Below are 20,097 nucleotides of genomic sequence, written 5' to 3'. Positions count from 1 at the left end.
AGGGCGTTTGTCCAGGTTCATCCAGGCATGGGAAGCTTCCACGACGGACAACTGGGTACTGCAAATCATTCACTACGGTTACAAGATAGAATTTTCACACACCTCCCTCCTACAGGTTTCTACCAATCCCAAGGTCTTGAGCCTTCCTCAGACATTCAGAGATGCTCCAAGCCATACAACATCTTCTGGACGGACGTCGGTGCAGTGGAACCAGTCCCTGCCTTGCAGGAGAGGGGAGGGATTTATTCTATATTGTTCACCGTACCCAAAAGGGACAGAACCAGAAGAGCAGTGTTAGATTTGAAGTTCCTGAACAAATGGGTTCAACGGGAGAAATTCTGCATGGAGACCCTAAGATCAGTCTCTGAAGCACTGCACCATATGGACCTTCTATCATCCATAGATTTGAAAGAGGCATACCTGTACATCCCAATACATCCAGACAGCAGGAGGTTTCTATGCTTCAAATATGCGGGTCACCATTATCAGTACACGGCTCTGCCGTTCGGACTCTCCTCTGCCCCCCGCGTCTTTACGAAGGTGCTAGTTCCACTCGTAGCACACCTGCGCTTACACGGGGTGCGAATATTTGCATATTTCGACGACCTGCTTCTTCAGTTGCGCTCTCTACAAGAAGCTCAGAAGAACGTACAACGAACCCTGTTGTCTTCACGGGTTTCTAGTCAACCGGGGGGAACATCAGCTTACACCATCTTACAGGTTGTGTCATCTGGAAGTAATTCTGGACATGGGAGCAAACAATCTCACTCTGTCTCCAGATCGTCTTCTCGCCCTTCAGTCAGAGGTCAGGGCGGTCCTATCCACTCCCAAGTCACCACTGAATGTCTTGGCGAGACTGTTGGGCCTGATGGTGGCCACACTAGACTCAGTCCAGTGGGCGCAGTTCCATCTGCGTCCCCTGCAGTGGTTCTTGTTACCCTATCAGAAAGCCATTGCAGCAAAAAGGAAACGGTTGCTTTCAGTTCCAAACCAGGTCCAAGCATCACTTCATTGGTGGCTGATGTCTGACAACTTTCTGAGGGGCAAGCAATTCCTGGATCCCTCCAGAGTTCTTCTGTTGACCAATGCCAGCGACGGGCTGGGGGGCATTCTGTTGCAATCAGTCAAGGCAAGGTCTGTGGTCCCCTCAGGAAAAAATGCACAGTATAAACTGGTGGGAATTACGTGCCATCCATCTGGTGCTGCTTGCCTTTCAATCGCAACTGTCTACAACCCATGTGTTGGTCAAAACAGACAACACAACAGCAAAATCATATGTCAACAAACAGGGGGGACTCGGTCTCGCTCCCTACAACAGGAAGCGGTTCTTCTTCTGACCTGGGCAGAAGGGCATTTGGAGTCAATCATAGCACATCATGTCAAGGGAGAGTTAAATGTGATAGCGGATTGGCTCAGCTGCTCGGATATTGATCCAGGAGAATGATCGCTACATCCGAGGGTATTCAGTCAGGTCAGGGACCGCATGGGGGACCCAGTCATGGACTTGTTCATGGCTCCAATCAACGCAAAGCTGCTGGCATTCATGAGCAGATTTCCCAGTTAGGGGGCAGCAGCAGTGGATGCGCTCTTGAGCCCATGGCCGCAGGGGCTGCTGTATGCATTTCCTCTGACCCCCACTTACTGGCCAGAGTCCTATGCAAAATGCACTTGCTGAAGGCCGAAGTACTGCTCATTGCACCATTTTGGCCCTGAAGGCTGTGGTTCCCAGAATTACATCACCTGTCGCTGGAATTTCCCCGGGAATTACCCACAGATCACGATCTGCTCTCACAGGGCCCAATTTATCATCCAAACCTGGAATGGTTACGTCTATCCATCTGGAGACTGAGCGGCAGCTGTTAAGTCTACATAGATACTCAGGTAATGTGCTCAAGACCATGCTTGCGTCCCACCGCGCATCCACGGAGAGAATCTACCAGTATACCTGGAGGGCTTTTTTACGTTGGATGGGCCTCCACTCCATTCCCTGGGGCACAGCCACTTTACACATCTACTCCAATTTCTTCAGGAGGGGCTAGAAAAAGGTCTACGTCCAAATACTCTTAAACGACAAGCGGCTTCCTTAATTACTCTATCTGGTGAATCTGCCCTAACCACTCAGTATCCTCACTTGCGTCGTTTTCTACGGGGTGCATCCTTAATAGCGCCACCAATGGCTCATAGATTTCCCACGTGGGATCTACATACCGTCCTTCGTGCCCTTCAGTTTCCTCCGTTTGAACCTATTAATGCCATTCCGATAAGAGTTCTATCATTCAAGTTAGCTTTCTTGGTGGCGGTGACTTCCTCCAGGCGCATGTCCGAACTAAGAGCTCTGTCAATCAGCAAGGCGTTCTGCATCTTCCTGAAAGACACAGTAAGACTCATTCCTGATCCATTCATGCGCCCTAAGGTGTCGTCACCATTTCACCTTTCACAGGATGTTTTCTTCCCTTCGTTCTGTCCTAAACTGTCTCACCATACTGAAAGGCAGTGGCACAAACTAGATGTCAGGCGTTGCCTCAAGGTCTATATTAAGAGGTCGGTTTCCTTTAGGGTATCGGAGGCCATGTTTGTCTCTTTTCATCCACGGGCGATGGGAACAGCTGTACCATCATCAACAATTGCTAGATAGATAAAGGCCTGCATCGCCGGCTTGTGAGGCTCAACATCTCAAGCCACCCACCCGCATCCTTGCGCATTCAACAAGGGCTTCAGTGGTTTTTTCTACAAACCATCTGTGGAAGAAATTTGCAAAGCCGCTAATTGGGCCTCTCTAAATCTACCTTTATGAGGCATTACAAAATAGATGATAATGCCTCGGCCTGGGCCTCTTTCAGTAGGCAGGTTTTACAGCAAGTACTTCCTCGACAGTAGTCCAGAGCACCCCGCCCGAGTGGCCTAGTTGTGGTATGTCCCATAGAGATGTCCCTGGCAGCTCAGCAACTGAGAATGGAGCATTGGTTCACTTACCGTGAAGGCTTCTTCTGGTTGCTGAGGCCAGGGACATCTCGGCCCACCCAGCAATTATTGGCACTCTGACCTAATATTGATGAGAGGAGATGGATAAAGTTAAGTTAGCACTTGTACGGAGTTCATCTGTATCTGTTTTTCTCTGTACTCAAATCTGAATTATATCTCTGCTACTTGTTTCTCTTATGCTATCTCGACCCGAAAGAACTGGGGCGGGGTTATCCCCCTCAGGCTTGGGTAGGCGTGTCTTCTTTTTAACCATTTAATTCCTGTCCTGCCTTGGAGCTCCTGAGAGGGATAACCCATAGAGATGTCCCTGGCAGCTCAGCAACCAGAAGAAGCCTTCACGGTAAGTGAAGCAATGCTCCGTTCTACCCTTATTTCTGCCCTCTCCCTGCTTTTTTTAGTCTCTTTTTTAAGTTCAAGGAACCTAACCCCGCAATCCCCATAGACTCAGGGTCTCGTTATTAATGGTTTCATTGTCCACGGAAATTGGCGGGAACGGAACCTGTGCCAATAACAATGGCCACCTGTAGTATTATTTAACTGCTATTTTAATTAAGGAAACTTGAGACACTTAAGCTGCAGTTCTGAGCATTTACCTGGGAATAAACTCTGTTGAACTTAGTGGGACTTCCAAGTAAGCATGCATACCTTGATGCTACCCATAGCTCCCGATGATTAAATGTGTGATTCAGTCATTAATGGGATTGGTTGGATACCAGTCCCATTAATGAGCACCATGCACATCGCTCCTAAATTCTCCAAGCTCCCATTCTCTCTGTTTTTAAGCATGCCCTTAAAAACCTTTTTAAAAATAGCCTTTCATTAATTGGTTTTATTAATCTTTCAGATTCGTCTGCTATGCTGCTTTGTTTTGGGCGGGGGTTGGTCACTGTAACTGGTGTTTATTTTAAAATCTACTACCTATCTTCTGAGGGCATAGTCCTAAAAGGTGGACTTGTAGCTGTATTAATTCTACCATATGTTTCATTATTTTACAGTGCAAAGAAAGAATGAGGCCTGTCAAAGCAGCGCTTAAACAACTGGATAGACCAGAGAAAGGTCTTTCAGAAAGGGAACAGCTGGAACATACTAGACAGTGTCTTATCAAAATTGGAGATCATATAACTGAGTGCCTAAAAGAATACGCAAATCCCGAGCAAATAAAACAGTGGAGAAAGTAAGTAACCTCAGAGGTGGCGGCGGGGGTGGGGGGGCGGCGGCGATCTCATCCAGTGCCTCTATCAGCAGCCATATATTAATGCTAGTTCTGTGATACTTTTTCCTGATAGGCTTTGTGTTTTTTATCAAGCGGAATCGTGGGGGTGGAATCTTGAGCGGAGACGTTGGAGTCATGTAACCCTTTCCCTGACAGCCACTTCATCTTCTCACCACTGTTGTCCCACCCCACTTCCTGCATTTGGTGGTGGCCGATTCTGGGCCCACAAGCAGCTGACAGGAAAAGGGTTAAGCAGCCTCCCCTCAAGTTCACAGCTTCCCATAGGAGCCACATGTAATATGTAGCATGGCTTTATGTATCTTGTTTCTTGTTCACATTATTTGCTTGGGAATTAATAAAACTTATTGAGAAAATTCAGAATTGAGTTATAGATTTGTTTTTTGGCCACAAGGCACGTCTTGCAGTTACTTTTGTGAATATTGTTACTTCTGTGTATATTTAGCGTGTGTGTAACTGCCTTACCCACAGCCCAGCAAAATCCCACTTTCAGCTTTGCTGGGCATGGTACAAGTACAGGAGGACTTGCTGCCTGCCCAGCTTTTTTTAATGCCCAAAATCTGCTTATTTTTAGAGGCCTATTGGATAGGGCTATTTAATTCTTTTTAAAAAGGTAATAAACCTGCAGTGCAAACCATATATTGTGCTTGTTGACAACAGAAATATGTTTTATACAGTTCTCCATCCCAAGGTAAGAACTGAGTGATATTTTGAGATAGAAAATAGTGGTTATGTGAACCACTTTTAGTTTTCAGGGTCTCATAGCTGCTGTATCATAATGCAGTCTATAAATTAACCACTAGATGGAGGCTATACTCTCTGAAATCAATAAAGCCTTCAAAGAAAATTTGCTCAGTTTGGTCAAAATGCTCATTGAAATGTATAGCCGTAAAGATTGTAAGGAATAATGGAATAGAAAATATTTTTAGTGTGGATGGTTGTTATACTTTGAAGTTTATGAAATTATATTTTGGTTTTTAACGTGGTACAATGAATCACAAAATAATAAATTCAGCCATAATTTAAACCACTGAATTCACGTTGTGAAGAATCAGAACGATGATCTATTAATGGCATTTCATAAGACTAATAATTAAATCCTTTTCCTTTTCTCTCCTATTCTAGAAACTTGTGGATTTTTGTCTCCAAATTTACAGAATTTGATGCAAGAAAACTGCACAAATTGTATAAACATGCAATCAAAAAACGCCAAGAAACTCAGGTAAAGCTTGACAAAAATGTTTTGACTCCTAATCCATATTAATAGATTACACTGTAGTTCTGAGCAAAGTGACTTACAGGTGGACCTCAATATTCACAGGGGTTCCGTTCCAGGCTGCAGCCGCGGATATGGAAACTACATATAGTGAGTTAAGAGAACCTATGGGATCGCAGGGGTTAGGTTCCTGGTCGGCCGATAATCGGCCAAATTATTTTTTTTTAGGGGGGCGGTTGGTGAGCTGCTTACCTTGCTCTGCTGCTCCCCCTGAGTCGTGCTGTGGCCCCAAATTGGCCCACAATCAGCATGTTTGGTTCCCCGCCCCCCATTTTTAAACAAAGCTGAGAGACATTTTGAGGCTTGGTCGAAGAAAATGGTGGCTGGAAATGATCTCCACGGTCATTTCCAGCCACCTCCGACACACGGATACATGAGGTCGGCATGTTTGGTGGGGGGTGTACCCTCCCCGCGTATGCTGAGGTCAGGTGTCTTTTTCCCGACTCTGGATTCGCGAATCTGCGGATATGGAATCCATGTATAATGAGATCCACCTGTATTTGTGTTAGAAATATTTCCAGTGGCATTAGAGAATGTTATTGCTCCTTCATGAAAAGGGGTCTGTTTAGCATTTTACTATTACCAAATTAAAACTGAATCATTTCCCATATTTCTTGCAGCAGCACAATGACCAGAACGTCAGCAGTAATGTGAATGCACATTTGGTTAGAAATCCAGGTAAGAAGATTACATTGTGCATGTTCAAATGTTTAAGGAAATAAGAATGGATAAATCATTTTCATATAAGATTTTGTCTGTTGTTTTCCATTTATAAATATCAATATCTGCATACTTGTGAGCAAATCAAAGTCTGTGGTGATATACTGTGCCAGTGGCTGACAACTAACGAAGTGCATGTATGAGGAGGGATTGTGAGGACATGATGTGCAGCTCTCCCAGTCCCTCTACAGGTGCACTATTGCAGAAACCGGCAAAATTTCCCACTCTGGACATGCTCTGTAAGAGGAAGCACATCGCTAAGGGTCAGTGATGTGTCTTTTACATATTGCTTCTGAAGCACAGGCAGAGCTGGGAGGTTCCTCCCTCTTGTGTAACAGCACAAAACACAGAAGGACTGGAAGACTTGCATGCGGGCCCCAGTCTCATCCCTGCAGTCTTGCCTCACACTTGTGCTTCATTAGGATGTCAGCTGCTGTGTGGTGATGTACTTGTGCCCTACGTGGTACAAATAAATAATGTATTGGTTGGAGCAACACTTTTTAGGATTCCCTTGTAATTTACTCAAAGCATTAAGAACACATACAGGTTTGTAGTTCTTGTCTTGAATTATAGCTAACTAGCCAACCCGCACAGAGCATCTGTGCTCTCTTTGGGGCCGGCTGTATCCCCTTCCCTCCCTTCTGCCCCACACTCTTGCCCCTCTTCCCCACTCTCTTGCCCCCTCCCTCCCCACTCTCTCTTGCCCTCCCTCCCCCTCCCACCCCTCTCTCTCACCCTCCTGCCCCACTCTCTCTTGCCCTCCCCTGCCCCCTCCTTCTTGCCCTCCCCCTCGCTCCGCTCTCTCTTGCCCTCCCCCCACTCTCTTATCCTCTCTCCTCCCCCTGCATTTTATTTTACAGTACTTACTGGGTGGCCACCACCGCTCCTCCCCCCGGGCAGCGAACACGGAAGTCCTGCCGCCCGGGTCCCTCCCACCCCAGCCTCCCGCGGGCGTCTGGCCTCGGCGGCCAGTTCCGCCGCCGCCTAGCCATGAGCCGCCTCCGCGGCCTGGCCTGCCGTCGGGCCAAGTGCTGCCTTTGTGGCCGGGCCTGCCGGGCCCGTTGCCACCGCTTGCTAGCCTCTGCGGCTGGCCTCTTTGAGGCCAGCTACCTCTCCCCCCACCCCCACCTTCTTGCCCAGGCTACTGGGCCAAGTCTCGCTGCCTCGCCTCCGGAGCCGGGCTGGGCCTGCGGCCACCGTCGCCACCCGCAGCCTGGCCTGCCACTTGCCAAATTCTCCTAGGTGCGCTGCGCCAGCCAATCAGGCGCCTACACCGCCCAGCCATTCAACTGGGCAGCCGGGACGCATATTCGGAGGCACACCCAGGAGAAATATATATATAGAGAGAGATTACAACCAGTCATGGTTACATTAGGAATCAGTGGGTTTTAGGGATATGTATGAATTGAGATTCGAAGTGCGATTCGTAACACACCGCCCGATGATTATAACAAGACGCGTTATTACGAGGACCAATGCTGGAACTCTTCTTGCCTTCTATCAGAACACATCCCCTGCACCTTTAAAATGGAGGAAAGCAGGTGTGTACCTGCTCCACCATCGCCACTTCCTGAATTGGCGGCACCCCTCCCACCTATCTTCACTTGCTGGTGGCACTCTCCCCCAGCTGCCCCCATGTGACACCGGCACGCACATGGCCTCCATACGGAGAGGCCATGTGCTTGCTGGCTTCACATGAGGCAGCGCACGAAGACAGGTGGGAGGAGCACCGCCGATTCAGTAGGGGATGTGTTACGAATCACGCTTTGCATCTCGATTTGTGCACATCCCTAGTGTGTTCTCTTTTCACATAAGCATTGTGACCATTCTCAATGAAGCTTGAATTTACAGAAAGTGTAAATATTTTTGTGGTGTTAAATTAATTACATCATTTCCTTTAAGTGACAAGATCTTATGAGCAGGGGTTTTGAGGCATAACTGAAAGAAAAGTATTTGTATAGGGGTTGGGAGATGAGAAATATTTTCAAAAAATGCTATACCAGCGCTATGAGTTAATATTTATTGGTTTCCTCACCCCCATTCAAATACCTCTTTTGTTTTTGGTAATGGTGCTCATAAAGCTCTTACTCATGACAAGATCTTTTTCATGGTCTTCTTCCTAAAACACATGTTGGATTTTTTTTTTTTTTTTTTTTTTGCCCTTAACCAATTTGCTGCCATAAATGCTCAAAAAACCTGACCGCCCCCCCAGTAACCTTTTTCTTATTGAAGTTAGCCGTTTACCCTTGTTCCTTTATCTGTGTCTTAATACTTTACTGCCCCTTCTGCTAAAAATCACCAATACTTATGTATGATAAATCTGGTAGTCCTATATGCCCATTTGCAGTCTCAGAAATTTTCATCTAGTAATTTATATTGCCTAAACGTCTTCATCTAACAAATCACTACACTTCTATTTAAGCAGATGTGGAACGGCTAAAAGAGAACACAAACCATGATGAAAGTAGCAGAGACAGTTACTCCTCTGACAGACACCTATCACAGTATCATGATCATCATAAAGACAGACTTCATGGAGATGCCTACAAAAAAGGTGATTCTCGGAAAAGGCCTTATTCCACCTTCAGCAATGGAAAAGATCACAGGGACTGGGATCACTACAAACAGGATAATAGGTGAGCATTCAGAGTACTTCGAGTACTTCAGGGGTACCTGCTCTTTCCAAAATGTCAGTATGTTCAGTATTTCTCATGGATTAGATGGGTATGTCATTTAAACTTAGAAAATGCTGAACACAATAAGGGAGATATTCTAGGAAGAGGTTGTTGTGCTGTTGTTTCCTACCCCATCCTGGAAAAACATGAGAGCTTTACCTATGGATACACTGTCAGTGGAGAAGGCATTGTATTGGCTCTAGAACTGTGGTTTTAGCTTTTATTCCAATGCAGGTCACTCAGTTGGATGCAATAGATTAGAGTGGTATTACTAGGGGTGTGCATTTTGGAATTTTCTTGTTTCGATTTTTATCCGAATTGAAACACCCCCATTTTATTTTGTACCCAAATTTTCTGAATCCGAATCAGCCCTGTTTTGTTTTGTAGCCAAATTTTCTGAATCCGAATCGATTTGGATTTTTTAAAAGGGTACCAGGGCAAAAAGAGTGGGTGGTGCTGGTAGTGTCCAATGGGTGGAAGCTACCAACCAAATTTCAAAGGAATTAGGCAAAGGGCTGATTTTTTGTGAATTTTTTAAGTTTACACAGCTTTAAGAATTTTCCCATAGGGAATAATGGGGATTCCAGCAAATGTATCACTTCAAATCAAGGGGAAAGGGATGACCCAGAGCGGAGTGTGGTGGGTGGTAGTGCCCAAAGGGAGCAAGGAAACTTCCAGAATTATCTCAAAAGAATTAGGAACATAGGAAACTGCCATATACTGAGTCAGACCATTGGTCTATCTAGCTCAGTATTGTCTTCACAGACTGGCAGCGGCTTCTCCAAGGTTGCAGGCAGGAATCTCTCTCAGCCCTATCTTGGAGAAGCCAGGGAGGGAACTTGAAACCATCTGCTCTTGCCAGAGCAGCTTCATCCCCTGAGGGGAATATCTTGCAGTGCTCACACATCAAGTCTCCCATTCATATGCAACCAGGGCAGATCCTGCTTAGCTATGGAGACAAGTCATGCTCAACCACAAGACCAGTTCTCCTCTCCATTGGGCAAAGGGCTGATCTTTTGTGAATTGTTGAAGTTTACGTGTCTTTTAAGATTTCTCCCATAGGGAATAATGGAGGTTTCAGCAGCCCCATAATTCCACTTGGGGGGCACTCGGGTTTCCCAGAGCAAGGGGTTGTGTAGTGCACATAGGGTGCCAACCACCTCCATACCCACAAGCCCTTGGGGTACTGGGTTTTGAGTTTCTGAGGTGTTCATTGTAGATTCTCTGGTAGTACAGGTATATGAGATTTTCAGTGAAAAACAAGAATCCACTCTCATATGCTACCAGAGAATCTACACTCAGAACACCACAGAAACAAGAGAACCCAGCACCCCATGGGTTAGCAACCCTTCCCCTGGCCAATGTGCGGTCAGTAAAGAGTGGGAAGAAGCAAAAGAGCCAATGGGGAACAAGGACGGAATTGTCAGCAGGTCAGCCCATGATTTAGGTCACCAATCATGCTGGAAGGGTGGGAAATTCAAAGAGATGTCAAACACAAAATGGAGACTGACTCAGAGATCACCACAAAATGGAGGTCCGAAACAACAAAACATTTTGTAGCCGAAACAGGGACGTTTTGTTTTGTATACAAAACTTTTGGATCTGGAAAATGGGTGTTTTGTTTTGTCTACAAACACCCGAAACAGGCTGTTTTGGGTACAAAATGTTTTGTATCCGAAATGTTTCACACATCCCTAGGTATTACTGTATTTGGCCTATAGTCCATAGCCCAGTGCAAGCCCTGCACCTGAGGTGTATAGTCACTCTCATTAGAGAAATATGTTGTAATAGAAAGGAGTGAGGTGTGTAAGAGTTCTATGCAAAAGGATGGATGGTCTTCATTGCAAGTGAATGCAAGAAACCTCTGCTCTGGTACGCTGTTCCAGGAGACAGAATAGCAGCAGCTCTACATCATGGTCTCTTGCAGTCACAGCTTCCCATACGTATGGTGAGATTTGGGGGATGTTAAATGTATTCAAAATATTGAATACATTTAACAGCACTATGCAAAATAGATATAACAGTTTTGAATAGAAAAGGGCAGAGACTTTGTCCTTGCACCAACTATCATAGCTGTATCACTGAGCTTGCTGAGTTCTGTGAAACACTGTTGCCCTTTTTGCAAGAATCACACCTGAAGTGCTCTGTGCCCTTCAATCAGTGTGGCCTATCCCTGCTTTTTCCTCTCCCCGCACTCTTGGAAAAAAAGAGTGTTACAAGGTTGATAAGATCATGCTTGTGATTTATAAGCTTTCAATAATCTTTGATTCTGCTGATCTCATCTTACTGTTTTCTGACACACATCAAAAGGCAAGGAATGCCACATGTCTAACAAAATAGTTTCTCTTTTAGGAAACCATGCAAAAAAAAATTAAGGATTAACTCTTCATACAGTTATTTTATTTTGCTTCCACCAGTATTATTTACTGTTCTTCCTTTTCAGATACTACAGTGATGGTAAACATAGAAAGCTAGATGACCACAGGAACAGAGATCACAGGTCGAGCCTGGAAGGAAGTTTAAAAGAGAGCCGGTCACACTCAGATCATCGGATACATTTAGACCACCGATCCAGTTCAGATTACAGCCATCATAAATCTTCAAGGGACTATCGATATCACTCAGACTGGCAAATGGACCACAGAGCTTCCAGTAGTGGGCCTCGGTCACCACTAGATCAGAGATCTCCATATGAGTCAAGATCTCCCTTAGGACACAGATCTCCTTTTGAACATTCAACAGATCACAAAAGTACACCTGAACATATGTGGAGTAGCCGGAAAACATAGCAAAGACTAACATTTCCTGGACTTGCTTTTTTTTAGCCATACACAATAAACTAACACAGCAATTGCCTTACATGACTTGAAAGACATGGACCGGATGTGCTCTAAGTAGCAGTATTGTTACTACTTTCCAGTATGCTAGGTCTATTATCCCAACAGAAGAAATATTTTTGTATTTAAAGTTTTAATGCTGCACTGTGCTGCAAATGTTGTAGCACTTTTTTTAAAAAGAATTGAAAGATGTTTACTTTTTACAGGGACCTCAACACTGCCCCACTCAGACTGGATCTTAATCTGAACTCCTCATCAAAGTGGTTTTATCCTGACCTGAATGCAATTTAAATTATGTTTGTAGATGAGCATTCACATGTTAACCTGTGAGCATATTTCAGGAAGGAATCAAGAGGAATTTTTTTTAAATAACAAAGACTCTCAAGGACTTTGTTCACTTTCCAAAGCTACTTGTTTACATTGTACACTGCGACCACCTTGCCGCTTTTTCATTACAAGCTTGAATATTTAAATTCTGTACCTATAATTGTAAAATAGCCAGGCGTTCTTCAGTTTGATCAATTGTAATGCCTTTTTACAAAATGGCTGTAAATTATTGTAAATTAATTAAATGAGCTTTCCCCCCTCAGGCTTTCCCTTTCTAACTTAACCTTACTCAAAGGACAAAAAAATAGCATTGACTGATGTCCAGGGTAATGGAGCATGGACATGCCAGGAAGACACAGCTGTGCCCATATGTGGGGGGGGGCAGGGGGGTGAGCAAATTTAGACTGCTTGCTCTGATTCCTGAAGTGCCCTGTATCACCTTAGAATATAACATAAAGGTTATGCAACCCTCAGGGACACATCTTCGAGTGACACAAGGCACTTCCAAAGCAAAGTGTTGAAATCCTCCCCACACACTACACACACTGTGCACCCAACAGTAAGGAAAGCTCTTCAGATGTGGGTGCATCTTCCTGGCGCATCCATGCTCCGTAGCTCTGGCTGTCAGCCACAAACTTCAAAAATAAAATATCTGATGGGATCATTGCTCAGAACATAAAAATAAGGAAAAGGAACCATTTTTTTTACCATTGCTGCTTATAAGATATATCTAGATATATGATGGGTTAGATTTGTTGCTGTGAAGTTCTACTGTGAAAACGTACATTGATGAGGTCATGCTGAATTTTTTTAGTGCAATTCTTTTATAGCTTAAACGTTTAACTGAATGAGCATGAATGTAACAATTTCAACATGCATAGTAATGTCCTTTTAAAAAGATCAGATTTATTTTGTTAAGCCATTGGTCATCACAATTTCAATTTATTTAGGGAGCCAGACATTTTTACAAGATTATCAGAAACATAATGTATAAACACTGTAGCTAGCTGCATTGGTCTGTTAGAAAATATGCAAAGTACAATGTTATCTTTATCAGGACCACCTAAAAAACCACCGAATAGTTGCCAAGCTTCTTGTCTTCTCCAGAACAGTTCTTCAGACGAATGTTAAGCAAAATTAGGATGGTGGGAAATTAACAGGAAGAGCATGATTGATTGGGCTACTTTGGGTTTGGGGTTTTTTCTCATGCACCAACATGGCTACATACAACTTTTGTGTGTTTAAGAGAACTTCAAATTTAGACATCCAGAAGAGAGATTTTTGGGGAACTTTTGGGAGTTGCAGGCCTTCCAGTCATAAATATTCCTTCCCATTTTGGGTTCTGTTGACCCTTTTCCTGGTGCAGCACCTAAAAGTCTCCAGCTTTGCCATTATATTTTAAATGTACTTTTAAAGTACTTTTACTCTCTGCTTTGCAAGGGGCCTGTGTGCTCCACTTAGTGCTGGAAACAAACCCAAGTAATTGCTCGATTTTGTTATCCAGGAAATGGGGATGCAGCCATTTTTTATTTTGTCCCAGTAGCTCTTAGTGCTAAGTGAAATTGGTCTTGCATTTAGTAGATGGTACTTGGGATACAGAAGCCACCTAGTGGTGCAATGTGGAAGTAACTTACCTAGGGAGCAAGAGGTTGCTGGTTCGAATCCCTGCTGGTATGTTCCCCAGGCTGTGGAAACACTTATATCAGGCAGTAGCGATACAGGAAGATACTGAAAGGCATAATCTCATACTGGGTGGGAGATAGCAATAGTAAATCCCTCCTGTATTCTACTGGATTCTACCAAAGAAAACTACATGACTCTGGTCGCCAGGAGTAAACACCGACTCGACAGCACAACTTTACTAAGGATACAGAGCTATAGTATCTCTCTCTGTCTGCTATTCCCCAAGGGCATAGATGAGCAAATTTTTTTTCAGTAGTGAAAGCCAGTTCGGAAATACACCATGAGACTTAAGACGATAGCAAATCCGAATTTAAAGTATGCTCTCTCTCAACAATTTTGCTAATAAGCGGTGACTAGAGAGTAATCAAATAATAACATGCTGTAGTAATGAGTTTATAAAGCAAAATAACACGTCATTTTAGCACAGATCATTTCATTGCTTGAATTGCTACAGTTTAGCTTGCAATGAAAAATCCTGTGACTGTATCTAAACTTGACAGGAAACAGAATGAAAATACATTATCTTCTATCTGGATTTTATAACATAGGCAATGCAATCCTAGGCAGGTTGAGTCAGAAGTAAGTCATGCCGCTTCTGATGAGACTTGCTCCCAAAGCAAGTGCATAGGATTGCAGCCTTGGGTTTTAGTTTAAAGAAACTAAGCAGGACTCTGATCCAAGAAAATTTAGAGTAGCCAGGGCAGTGTTGCCCTTTTCAATGAGTGGAGATCCTGCCAAACAGCTGATTAACAGAATTTTGGGTGGGGGTGGTACAACCGCCCCTACCAATTCAATTAGCCTGGGCAATGGTATGCACAACACCCACTTGTACATGCAGTTTCCCATCCATGTAAACTATTTCATCTACAAGTCTACTGCCATGAATATAACTTTTTTCAGCCAGTATATTAAATATTTCATGTATATTAAAAGTCTGTTCTGAGGCTGAAAGAATACTTTCCCTCAAAAACAGGCATACAGGATGGACCATCATAATTTAATGCATGCTGTTGATAGACTGGAACAAGTAAAAGGTTTCAGTTCAGAAATGTTAATGGTTAATTGGTCTGCCATAAAAGTGGAAGCTTGTGGCAACATTACCCAGGCTGAATGGAGGGAGATGTTTTTGCTTTTTAATATTGGAATTAGCCCTGTTCCAGGAGATTGATCATTGGCTTTGGAAAAGTTTCTATTCCTATCCTTACTCAACTCACTAAATATTATGGACAAGCTGCTATACTTCACAGTTGTAATTTTTTAAAATTATTTTTAGATGCCCATGCTGCCCTCTTGCCAAGACCTCAAGGTAGCTTACAAAATTAAAATGGGAGTACAGTCACCTTAAGTGGCACAGAAAGAAAATGACTAACAATCAGAAGGTTGCCAGTTCAAATCCCTGCTGGTATGTTGAAGTAACTTACCTAGGGAGCAAGAGGTTGCTGGTTCAAATCCCTACTGGTATGTTTTCCAGACTATGGGAAACACCTATATCGGGCAGCAGCAATATAGGAAGATGCAGAAAAGCTTCATCTCATACTGTGTGGGAGGAGGCAATGGTAAATCCCTCCTGTATACACAGGATCGACTTGACAGCACACTTTACCTTATGATAATATAGATGATTAAGTTCACAGATGTGGATGATATGCAAGGGAGGAGAGTGAAATTAGACAATTCTGTCCCAATGAAGTACTTAGTTTTGAAAAGCATCTGTCCTACAACAGCCTTGTTGACAAGTTAGTAAAATGTGGACTAGATGATCCTACTCTTAGGTGGATTCACTGCTGGTTGAACAATTATGAGTATTCATTAATGACTCTACCTCATCCTGGAAGGAGATATCAATTAGAGGGACATCACTGTTTGGCCTGGGCCCTGTGCTGTGCCACCTAATGGCACAGCAAGGAAATGCTTGGCTCACAAGCAGAAGGTTGCCGGTTTGAATCCCCGGTGGTATGTTTCCCAGACCAAGGGAAACACCTATATCGGACAACAGCAATATAGGAAGGTGCTGAAAGGCATCATTTCATACTGCGCAGGAGATGGCAATACAGGAGATGGCTCCTGTATTCTACCAAAGATAACCACGGGGTTCTGCGATCGCTAAGAGTCAAAATCGACTTGATGGCACACTTTTTACTTTACTGTGCTATTCGTTTTTATAAATGACTTGGAGGAAGAAGTAGAGGGGATGCTTAAAAATTTGTAGGTAACACTAAGCTGGGGAGAATAGCTAACACCTTGGAAGACGGAATCAAGATTCAGTCTGAGCTACACAGGCTTGAAAATTGGAGCACAATCAAGATTAAGCTTAGCAGAGACAAATATAAATTCCTGTATTTGGAAAGAAATATCAATTGCACAAGTACAGGATGGGGGAGACCTGGCATGACAGCAGCACATGTGAAAGAGAACTAGGTGTCTTGGTGCACCACAAGTTGAACATAAGCCAGCAGTATGATACAGATGTGAAGGGAAATGGTGCAATCTTGGGTGGCATTAACAGATGCATAGTGAGAACCATGTAATTCCACTCTATTCTGTGCTGGCCCAGCCTCATTTGAAATACTTTGTCCAGTTCTGGGACCTGTATTTTAAGGGCATTGATAAGCCGGGAAAGTGCTCAAAGGAGAGCAACAAAGATTGTGAGGTCTAGAAAGTGAGGATGGTGTTGGAACAGTTGAAGGATCTGGGTATGTTTAGCTTGGAGAAGAAAAGACCAAGGAGAGAAATGATTGCAGTCTTCAAATATCTGAAGGGTTGTCACAAAGAAGGAGCTGATTTTCTCACACAGAGTAGAAGGCTATGCTTTATAATAGGTTGTCATCTTCTTGCTCCATTGCTGGTCTCAAGGGGGAAATCAGGTGATCAGCCAGATAGTTGAGCCTCGTGATCCAGCAGGCAGTGGGCGCATGTCCTTCCCAGTTCCAAACGGTCACAGCCTCTGGACAGAGTCCTATTACACAGTCATATTACAAGATAGTGGCATATTATAGAGAAGTAAGAATGGTTGTTAGATGGCTATGAAATAAGGTGACCCACTGCTGCAACATCTGGCTCACCTTTCACACGGTAAGCTTTCAAGGTTTTGTTTCTCACACAAGGTCATGCTTTATAACGGGGCATATCGGAATGGAAATGTATGGGAGAGAGCGGATTACACTGCAACTACCTGAGCGCCCCAAGGTAGCCCGTGCAGAATGGAAGGCGTTTATTTTGTAATGTTTGATGAAAGGCAAAATGGGGGACCAGGAAGCTGCCCTAGAGATCTCAGATAGCGGAGCATGTTCAGAAAAGACAGCCAATGTGGAGGCACTGTGTGTGGAATGTGCATGGAACCAGAAAGGATAGTGCCTCCTCTGCCTCGGCAATACATGCTCTGATCCAACGCTGAAGAGTGGCTTTTGACACTTTGGAAACCAAGGGTGTGGGCTGGAAAGAGATGAAGAGGGAGTCTATACCCTGTGTAGAAAGAACTTTTCACAGGAAGCCCAATGGTTCTTTTTCTCTGATCTTCTTCAGGGCAGGACTCAGACTAATGGGTTGAAATGACAGGGAAGCAGATTCTTAACTGTCAGAGCTGTTTGACAGAGGAACAGTCTTTTTGATGCAGGTGTGGGCTCTCCGTTACTGGAGGTTTACAAACTGGACAGTCAGCCATCCGGAACGCTGGAGCAGTTTCTTGCACTGAGAAGGGGGTTGGACTAGAAGATCTCCAAGGTCCCTTTCCCCTCTAAAATTGTACAAAGACTGAAGTGGGTCCAAAAACAAAGCTTGCTTTGGGTAAGCATTCACAAATACAATGTACAGTTACTCATGAGACTGTCCAATGTGTTGTCTGCCTCAACAAAGATTACACCACTATTCAAAGGCAAATATTCCTGGATGTCTTCAAACAGGAGCAATAAAACAGGTACTTTGAGAACAGGTAAGAAGGAAATGTACTAAAGGGCTTTGTAGGGTTTGTTTTTTTTAAGGGTGAAGGAATAAGATCAGTAAGAAATTTAAGGAATCAGAACAAAAACATTCTTACAAGAAGTTTAGCATGACCACGATACACTGTCAAAGATGCATGGTTTGCCACTCTGGATATTGAAGGTGTCCCACTTCCATCTATGTGCTGGTACCATTTGGGCTTTCAGTTACCCCATTTTGATACACCCCTCCCCTCCCCTCCCCATTAATACACAATATTGTCAACAAGGCAGGATCTGCAGGTTTACGACATCTCGTGATTCTGCCAGCAAGGAATTACAAAAGAAACTACTTATAAACAGAGGTCACAATTCTTAGGAATAATGTTGGACTGACTGTGTGCAAAGATGTGCAGTCAAAGAGAGAGATTTATTTTATTTTCCTGTTAGTAAAGTGGTCATGAGGCCAATTTTTCGTGGGTTTTTTTAAAAAAAATCATTTGTCGATGCTCGGGGCTGATCACAGCAGTGACTGCGACAGCCAGGCTATGAATGTGTGTTCACTGCACTACTTTGGTTGACATCACACTCTAGCTTGGATCCAAAGGTGTCCCTCCACTCGTCTAGTAGTAGTATACTTTATTACAGTCAATGACCAGTCCAGCTCCAAATACACAATGGCAGTCCCTGCACTAGTGTGAAATCTCTGCTGCTCGCTGAAGGCTTGCTTCTGTCTTAGTGGAGAAGTGTGGCATATGAAAAGTGACCCCCCCAAAGGTCTTGTAACAACTGGATGAGATCTTGCACCAGAACTTTCAAAGGCTGCTTTATGGCCCACTGGCATTTATAGGCTACAGCCTAGATTTTCCTTTTACATCATGTTTCAAACTACAATGTAATCCCCGCTAGGCTGCAGCTAGGCTGGGCAAGGAGTCTTCCACTAGCATTTGCAGAAGAGCTCAGAGAACAGCTCCAAGTCCTGTTCTCCTTCTGCTCACTGTTCTTTGGCTCCAAGCCTAAGTGATGATCACAAAGTTACACCAGAAATTACAGAAGATCCTGCAGCCTCTATGAATTTGGGCACGCCCTCTTTGCTTGCCCAGTGAAAAGCAGTTTGAGGTTCCAGAGACTGTAATAACAAAGCAGGGCTGGGACATGCATAGCACAGGAAGATGGGGTGGGGCCGTCGCTCAATGGAAGAGCATCTGCTTTGCATGCAGAAAGCCCCAGGTTCAATCCCTGGCATCTCCAGGTAGGGCAGGGAGAGACTCTTACTGTTAGTCAGTGTAGACAATTCTGAGCTGGATGAACTAAGGCCTAACTTGGTGTAAGGAATTTCCTATGCTCCCTTAAAAAAGGGCACTTCACAAGGCAAGATTCTTTGCCCCGCAGCAGCCTTTTAGAGTTAAGGGTGAGAAGATTAGCCCCAATCTCATGAGTCCTCCTTTTGTCAGGGAAAGTTAGTTGCAATACAGCACTTGCTAGCAAGGACAGATCCCATCACAAACTTTAAAGTAAAAGGTAAAGTGTGCCGTCAAGTTGATTTCGACTGCTGGCGCCCACAGAGCCCTGTGATTTTCTTTGGTAGAATACAGAATGGGTTTACCATTGCCTCCTCCCACACAGCATGAGATGATGCCTTTCAGCATCTTCCTATATCGCTGCTGCCCAATATAGTACTAGTGGGGATTTGAACTGGCAACCTTCTGCTTGTTAGTCAAGCATTTCCCCACTGCGCCACTAGCCTAGTATCTGACTCCACTGAACCATTTCCTCACTAGTGGTTTGTATATCCGGGGAGGAAAAAGGCATTTGGCATATGTTTTCAGCAAGGAAGAGAGCTTGCAATCGGAGCGGCCACTGAATTCTGCCATGGTGAAGAAATTTTCAGCATCAGGGGATGCCTCAAATAGTGGTGTGCAAGGAACTCTGGAGCTGCGGTTCGACGCCAGGTGGGAGGCTCTTTAAGGTTGGGGGGTGCACTCCCCCCCCCGCTCTTCCCCCACCGGCGCTCCATTTTTTGGTAAGTATATGGGGCAGCAGCATACCTCCCTGCTGCCCCTTTGCTCGTTCTCAACCGGAAGTAAAGTCTGCACATGCTCCCGGCCCACACGCACATTGCACATTGCACACATGTCACACATGCTGCCGCACCCTCCCCCCACCCTTAAGGAGCCACCTCCCCGGCGTCAAACTTTCGAATGCCGCCACATTCAAACCCAGTTCGGAGGTCTCCACAATGGCCTCCGGACCAGTTCGTGCACACCACTAGCCTCGAAGAGGCATGTGTGCAACAGCTCTTCTGCTCAAAGATGGGATGTGTGAAAGAGATGCCACGGCACTAGCAGTTGCTTTTGTAATAAAGTGAGAAGACAATTTTCAGTATGTGTGCAATATCAGTGATGTCCCAGGCAACTCAGAAAACCATTCACTTACACAGGCAGATTGTACC

The 20,097-nt window shown here is 44.4% G+C and overlaps 1 protein-coding gene across 5 annotated transcripts in view; it reads left to right on the top strand.

Moving 5' to 3' along the window:
- CHD1 (chromodomain helicase DNA binding protein 1) overlaps positions 1-12,310 on the top strand; it is a 109,345-nt gene extending 97,035 nt beyond the window's left edge. Inside the window, exons 33-37 of one of the 5 annotated variants that reach the window (XM_053290684.1) lie at positions 3,978-4,156; positions 5,339-5,435; positions 6,113-6,167; positions 8,635-8,845; positions 11,328-12,310. In XM_053290684.1, coding sequence (XP_053146659.1) covers positions 3,978-4,156; positions 5,339-5,435; positions 6,113-6,167; positions 8,635-8,845; positions 11,328-11,673 — 888 coding nt within the window. In that variant the 3' untranslated portion in view covers positions 11,674-12,310. Of the gene's footprint in view, positions 1-3,977; positions 4,157-5,338; positions 5,436-5,534; positions 5,604-6,109; positions 6,168-8,631; positions 8,846-11,327 lie in introns of those variants that run through there. The other 4 variants (XM_053290683.1, XM_053290682.1, XM_053290680.1 and 1 more) reach the window with 4 other exon arrangements.
- The last annotated feature ends 7,787 nt before the right edge of the window (positions 12,311-20,097 follow it).

The sequence above is a fragment of the Hemicordylus capensis genome, chromosome 2 (genome assembly GCF_027244095.1).
Source record: "Hemicordylus capensis ecotype Gifberg chromosome 2, rHemCap1.1.pri, whole genome shotgun sequence".
In the NCBI taxonomy this organism is placed as follows: domain Eukaryota; kingdom Metazoa; phylum Chordata; class Lepidosauria; order Squamata; family Cordylidae; genus Hemicordylus; species Hemicordylus capensis.
Note: the sequence above shows the minus strand (reverse complement) of the source record. Positions and strands in the feature narration are given on the sequence as shown.